General features: G+C 29.7%; 1 protein-coding gene across 1 annotated transcript in view; it reads right to left on the bottom strand.

Annotated features, from left to right (window-relative positions):
- Positions 1–7,911, bottom strand: part of LOC106475200 (methylmalonyl-CoA mutase, mitochondrial-like) — a 21,518-nt gene that overhangs the window by 4,043 nt on the left and 9,564 nt on the right. The window contains exons 5-9 of the mRNA XM_022379377.1: positions 5,181–5,397; positions 3,266–3,391; positions 995–1,096; positions 573–713; positions 293–420 (exon numbers count right to left, since the gene is read on the bottom strand). Coding sequence (XP_022235085.1) covers positions 293–420; positions 573–713; positions 995–1,096; positions 3,266–3,391; positions 5,181–5,397 — 714 coding nt within the window. The remainder of the gene's footprint in view (positions 1–292; positions 421–572; positions 714–994; positions 1,097–3,265; positions 3,392–5,180; positions 5,398–7,911) is intronic.

Raw genomic sequence — 7,911 nt, 5'->3', positions numbered from 1 at the left:
GTATTACTTGATCCTTTAGGGCAAATAAGTGGAAGAAAATATGTTTAAAGAGTTTGTTAATCAACTTCAGATTTAGTACATGACTGAAGAAGTGAACTGACTGTTACAACAATTTCCTTATTTAAAAACTTTAACATTAAACTATTATTTAAATGTTCAGTTTAGTAGATGTGGTGAGATACTGGGTAAAGATAACTTTCGTTTTTTCTATATTATTATACAATAATGAGATGGAAATTAAAACTACTCTTTTTTTTTTTGCTATTAAATTTTTTTCTTCAGTTCTACTCACGATTTCTGCATTTCTTGCAATGCTTTTGATAGTTCTGGAACCAGAGTTCGATGACTAGCTGCTTGACTGCTCACACCAATTACGTGTACATCGGCATCGACAGCTTGTTGGGCAACTTCCTCTGGAGTCTGGTGTGAAAAAAAAGAACAAAAGTCAGGGTCGAGGTTGATGCACTGTCCGATTGTAAAAGATGGGAAGAAAGGTTTGATTTAAGAATACCGGATGAAAATAACTTAAGTTTCTATAAAATGGCACCTGAAAGAAAAATTGCATAAACTACCTGGAATAATGGTCCAATGTCAACATCAAAGCCCATGTCAGCGAAACCAGTGGCAATAACTTTAGCTCCACGATCGTGGCCGTCTTGACCCATCTTAGCCACGAGGATCCTGGGTCGACGTCCTTCGTTTTCATTAAATTCCTGTACAAAAGTTTTCTTATTAGTACGTTAGAAAATGTGTGTACAAAATCTTCGAATCATAAAAATCCATACAACTCCCACATAAGTGATGACGCATTTCATTTCTAATAGTACAATGTATGATTTTCTTTTACGTACAAATCAAAACAACACTTTTTTCATCATCAAGCAACTCCAATTAAAAATCACTTTAACCTATTTCTCAAAAAAACTCTTACTTTTGTCATTAATTAGCAAAATTCTCAACGAAAATTAGCTATAAAGTGGAGAAGAACACTAACTTCGATCTTCTTCATGACGATGGTTAACTCCTCATTGTCACCGAAAGCCGTTTTGTATGCTCCTGACACCATCCGGTCTGAGGCAACATGCCTTCCAAAAACCTAATATACAATAATATTATTAGACTTTAATGCCATTTTTTAGATTTTATAAACTCTGAACTAGAAACAAACATTCCCAAATATAAATGAATAAATGCTTGTAACAAAATATTTTATACAGACCAACAGTAGTTAATATACAAACACTCAAAACAAAGGTGACAACATTACCAAATTGACATCCAAGATGACCAGAAACAGAATAAATTTTAGAGCTTTCTAAAGGCTATTAGTAAAATTTTAGGGTTTTACATGGCTACTGTAGATACCTAAATGAAATTTAGTATCTCTAATTACAATACTGCAGAATGCTTTTCTTCCATTTGTAAATATACAAGATAAATAAAAAAAAACTGGGAATTTAAAAACCTGCAAATAGGGATCATAAAAAAAAGAGTAAGGAAACAAGGCTGGAGATACTGTAGACATTATTTACTAAACTACAAATCCCTATTTTGACTCCACTAAATGTAATTCTAGGTAACAACTTAAATTAGGGTTAACTCTCTTCTAAAACCCGAGAGCAAGAAAAAAAGAAGATTGGTTATGTACTTTATTTCTTGTTTTTCATATTTATTATTATAAAATTAACTAAAATAAAAAATATGGATCATTTAAAGTTATTTAAGACTAGATTAGGTAAAATAAGTAATAATAATATAATTAAAATGGTTCAAAAGGCACGCATGCAAGCAGCTCATGGATAATGTAATTCGATAGCATAACATGAGCTGCGTGTTCCCCAAGTGATTTACAACTTATAATGGTGCAGACAGTAGTTAGACACGGTTCAAAGGGCAATAAAACAATAAATAAATGTGTACTGTTACGAACTTAGAGCTACTTAGGATAAACGAATGTAGTTTCATGTTACAATTTGAAGTCATTCTAGAAAAAAAAAGGGTAATTTAGGTATATTTCGATTTTTGTTTGTTTTTTTGTGGTTACGAAGTCGGTCGATTGACCAATCCCATTTTGAGATAGGGTAGAGAAAATAACAGATAAACTACAAAGTTTTACTAACAAAAATGTCTTAAATGCATTTAGGAGGTTTTAGGAATTACATGAAGGAAATTTGAGATTTTTCAGATGAGGAAAAGTATTTTCAATTTTAACATGAAAATTACTTTGCACTCAGACTATTCAAAACAAATACTTAATATATTAATGGACAAAACTTTATTTTATTAAAAATACTTCACTAAAAAATATGATTTTTTGTATGTGAAAGACTTATAAATATGAACTGAAAGACTGCTAAATTGTGCTATATTGAAAGTAAGAAGTATTAATTCTATAAAGACTTTAATCGAGTATAAAGAGGTCACGTGGTCGATCAAATTGACTGAGCTCGTGTTAAGAGAGTTAAAGTAATTATTCTATGAATGTGTGTAATGAAGTTTAATGTTATGTGTATTTTTTTTCCTTTTACTCCTTCACTTCAAACATATTATAGGGGTTGGCTCCCTAAAGACACCAGTTGTATAGTGTACAAAGCATTGAGTATCTACATGTTACAGTCATCTGTTATTGGCTGGTAATTCCTCTACTTAAGCTTTTAAAATGAACACCAAGGGGTAATGATAACATCGTTTACACAAGAATTATGATGTTTTTTTTTTATCTTATGTAAAATACAGAAGAAATAAATCAACCGTTCAATACCCCTACGACCTTTGCAGTACCTTATTTAGTATTCTACAGAAGGTGTGGGTGCAATATACCAAGCTGTTTTTGTTGTAGGCCAGCAAGAGAAGAAGAAAAATTACAAACACGCCATTTTGAGCAGATTTTCTTTTCCTTGTAAGTCTTAACATGCATGCTTTTTTGGAGAATTTTATATGTATACAGACTTATCAGTCAATAGTAAAGGTTTTAAAGTGTTGTTTGAACTGAAACTTTACTGTTTAAGGTGTTTTTTGCCCAAACGTTCTATTAGGGTTTTGTGCAATTCCTTGCAATACCTATTATGAATCACTATAATGTTTCATGATGAACCTGAATGACAACATTAAACACATAGATTGCTACCTGTTTTGCATAATTCATACTCCCTTAATTATATATATAAAAAAAATTACAACAATCTTATTTACCAAAAGCAGCATATTTTTTTTTTAGTTTTACAATCCCTGATTGGATAGTTTTTATGATTACTACTGTACTTACCTTTTCCATGGCATAAGAGATCTCCCCAACAGTGGCTCGTGCTCGAGAAGCTTCAATGGCCAAAGCTAAAAGGTTGCCCTCGTGTGTTCGAGCACATTCGGTCAGAGCATTGAGAGTTTCCTGGACCTAAGATAATAACAGTTTTTTAAAAAAACGTCACTGGCCCTCTAATGGGACTTTCTTCATTATTATAAAAACAGCTATTTTACTTGCTTCTCAGAAATTTAATTTTTGTCAGATGCTTTATTTTAAATTTAATTAGTTACGAGGTATACAGTCAAACCATAGAATTAATACTCATGTTTTATAACCTGCAGAAAATAATAACTTATGATAATAATGCACAATACTTGTGACTATTAAAATTAAATTACATCACATGTACGAAAATTCTTAAAAATATCATTAGCTTAAGTTGCTGTAATATGGTTTGTTTACTGATTTGCACAAAGCTACTCGAGGGCGATCTGTGTTAGTCATCCCTAAATTTGAAGTGATAGACTTGAGGGAAGACAGCTAGTCAAACCAACTCTTGAACTACTCTATCACCAACAAATACTGGGATTTACCAACACATAATGCTCCCACAATTGAAAGGGTAAGCACATTCAGCACTGGGTGTCAAGACTAACCACCAGGCCATATTTTGTTAAAGATAAAATTAATTCATTGCCTTAGAAATTCCTCTAACCTCTTACTAACATTCAAGCGTACAGTAAGATAACCTTCTGAAACAACGAGAAACAAAAATTTATTTTATCTTATAAATGAAGCAAAATATTTTTACTTTTAATCACAAAATTATCAAACTAGATAAAATAAAGGAATAAATAAATCAGATAAGATTTATTCACAGTTCTGGTAAGATAATCTCAGAAGTAACAAGAGTAGCACTCTAACGAGAAAAAAAAATTATAAACTGAGAGCAACTACGATAAACAACTGACATAGTTTATTCTGAAGAATAATGATGTTTACAAGATAATTCAATTATTTCAAGTTGAAAGTCAAGTTCTTTACATCTGTGGCTTTCACGTATAAACTAAAATTAAATGTCTAAAACTTACATTTTATTCTATCAAGAATATTTTGGAGAACTTGTATCTTATTCGTTAATACACAATATGTAAAAAAAATCATTTGAATATTCTATTGCTCAAATTTTTCACTTATTTTTTGAGTATCATAATACACTTCAACATAATACAATAAAAGTTAAAATAGTGTCATAAAAATATCAAGACCTAATCCGAGTATATTTAAGTAAAGTAAACTTTAGAAAAGGTTCTTATCTTGTCCCAAATTAAAACAGTTTTTATACATTATTTCTTCCATTTCAAAATTAAATTATCAATGAACCAAACCAATAACTGATTAAAAATACCCATTTTAAAAAAATAAAAAACAATTCAAAAGCCCAATTTTTTTTTTCATGAATTCAAAAGTACTATACGAATAAAAAAAACAATTACATTAATCATACTTTTGTAATTAGGCTTAGCTTAGAATCAAGAGCACAAGGTTTTAAGTTTAAGTTTATTAAAAATAAAAAAAAACAATTCAAAAGTGTCTTCCTAAAGCCCAATTTTTTTCACGAATTCAAAAGTACCATACAAATAAAAAAACAAAAAAAAATTACATTAATCGTACTTTTGTAATTAGGCTTAGCTTAGAATTAAGAGCGCAAGGTTTTAAGTTTAAGCTAATGAATAACTGACAGGTAGAGTTAAATATTTGACAACCAATAGTACCACATTTTTACCTCTTAGTAGTAAATTTAACAACTAAAAAATATTAATGCTTTTCAGAATTTAATTTAGTATTTAATGTTTTTAAGCTGAGACTTTAAAGTAACTTTAATTGGTGGCCTTTGCCCAAGTAAAAGAAATCAATAAATACGAAGCCAGGGACCGACCTTCTTCTCATCTCGACTATCCTTGATATGGTTTATTTTGTTTATCTGAGTTCTGCGGACCAAGGAGTTATCAACAACAAGCACATCGACCGACTCTTCTTTCTCCAATCGATACTTGTTCACACCCACAATGGTCTCTGTTGTGATCGTACAGAATAACAACAATACAGTAGACGTTATAGTGAAATTATTAAAATGTATATATTTCAGGATAATACTTACAATTCATATAACTCATCCTTTCTAGTCATGTAAGCTTTATTCTATCACTCACATTTATTTTATTGTATCTATATTTCATTAGATACATGTTACATACTACAGCATAAAATATTCCCAGGTGGTAATATCAATATTTTTGAAGAATCAGATAAATACAATGAAATAAACTCTTTCATCATAATTAACCCTATATCGATGGGTGAGCATCCAAGTGCACATGCCACAATGTTCTACAAAGTGTCATTCAACATGGTATTACGTATTTGATGTCAGAATTATCAACTCATGGTAGAGGATAGTAAATGTATAAGATAAACAGAAATAATGGAAACTTCAAACTAAAAAATATGTACTTCTGAAGTTCTGGAAATTATGCAAATACAGTATGATGGACTCTTGACTTGTCAGAGTCTCAATTAGACCGACGTCGTCAATTTACACACCAATCTTGAATACTAATACTTTATTAACACAGCTTATATTTTGTGTACAACAGAGATGTTCTGTTTATTAATACCTTGACACACTTCATGAAGATGTGTGTGTTAAATTCAGAATTACAATCAACATTATTTCTCCATTGGACTGACCCCGTGCACATTCAGTAGCCATTTTGCAATCACTTGGTTGAAACAAAATATATTTAACTTCCTTTTAGCACCTTAAAGTTGTTTTCAACATGATTGTTAACACACATGTGGCTAATTACTTAAACCTACAAATAACTACACTTTTTTTTGTATCAAAAGTTAAAAGTTTTTTTATCTAGTTATTTACTCATCACTATAAATTAGCAATTCAAACATTCACTTTACACAACAAGAAGATTCTAGATAATATATTCCTCGACTTGCCACTGCTAATACAACAGTGTCCATCTAAAAATTATAATTTGCTTCTATAAATCAAATTCTTTAAGAAAATTTGGAGTTGTTGGCTGCAAGGTTAAAAAAACCAGAAGTTAAACTTGGTGTACAATCAACACTGAAATATAACACAAACCAAACTTATTCTATGTTGTCCTATATAATTCTTTTATAAAATGGTAATTTTTCAGGCTGTTTTAAATTGTGTTTGTTAAATATTTATTTTTTCCAATTAACTTTTGATTCCACAGTATGATACTGCTTACACAACCCTATGCAGAAGAAGGGTTCAGTCCATTTGTTGATAAGCACAAAGCTACACAATGGACTATCTGTGCTGTGCCCACTAAGGGTACCAAAATGGTTTTTAGCACTTCAAGCCTTCAGATTTACTTTCAAGTCACTGGCGAGCAGAAGGACTCAGTCCAGAAATGATTAAAAACTAATTAAGTACTTTTAGAAATATCAATCAATGCTTATTGAAGAATTAAAATTTTGTAGAATACTGTTATGTTTTAAAGTTTGGTATTCTTACTTTTATTAACTTTTCCTTTGCTTGGAAAACTAGCAAAGTTAACAAGAAAGTTCCTACAGTACTTTAGTATAAACTATATTTGTTATTTCAGAAATTGTAAAATTTGTTTTCCTTACTGTGGTCTGTAAAAAACATTTTCACACACACACACACATATATATATTTTATATTAGTTTCCATGAATTAATTTATTTGCTCATGAATTATTGAGAAGTTTTTTCCTTATTTAAAACAAGTTGGTGAAAAATCTACTGCCATTTTAAATACAAGTAGGTATTCAAGCATACTGTTACAGTCGGTATGATAACAGAAATACCATACAGCAATTGATGAGATAATAGGGAAACTGACAGACTGTCTGTTCTGTATTTAAAATAACCTACGGACAAAACAATGCTTATGAACCTGAAGACCCTTCACAGTGACCTTTATAGCTCAGGACTTGACAAGAAGGAAAGGACACCATCAAAAGTCAAGCATTTTGTTCCAATACATACGTTAACATCTCAAGATTCCAACCTTTAACTCATACTGTAATCCATAATTTAATCTATACTGTAATCCGTAATTTAATCAATACTGTAATCCATAATTTAATCAATACTGTAATCCATAATTTAATCAATACTGTAATCCATAATTTAATCAATACTGTAATCTATAATTTAATCTATACTGTAATCCATAATTTAATCAATACTGTAATCCATAATTTAATCAATACTGTAATCTATAATTTAATCAATACTGTAATCCATAATTTAATCTATACTGTAATCCATAATTTAATCTATACTGTAATCCATAATTTAATCAATACTGTAATCTATAATGTAATCAATACTGTAATCTATAATGTAATCAATACTGTATTCTATAATTTAATCAATACTGTAATCCATAATTTAATCTATACTGTAATCCATAATTTAATCTATACTGTAATCCATAATTTAATCTATACTGTAATCCATAATTTAATCAATACTGTAATCTATAATTTAATCAATACTGTAATCTATAATTTAATCAATACTGTAATCTATAATTTAATCAATACTGTAATCCGTAATTTAATCAATACTGTAATCCATAATTTAATCAATAC

The sequence above is a fragment of the Limulus polyphemus genome, unplaced genomic scaffold (genome assembly GCF_000517525.1).
Source record: "Limulus polyphemus unplaced genomic scaffold, Limulus_polyphemus-2.1.2 Scaffold8210, whole genome shotgun sequence".
NCBI lineage: Eukaryota > Metazoa > Arthropoda > Merostomata > Xiphosura > Limulidae > Limulus > Limulus polyphemus.
The sequence above is the reverse complement of the archived record's forward strand: the minus strand, read 5'-3'. Positions and strand labels throughout refer to the sequence as shown.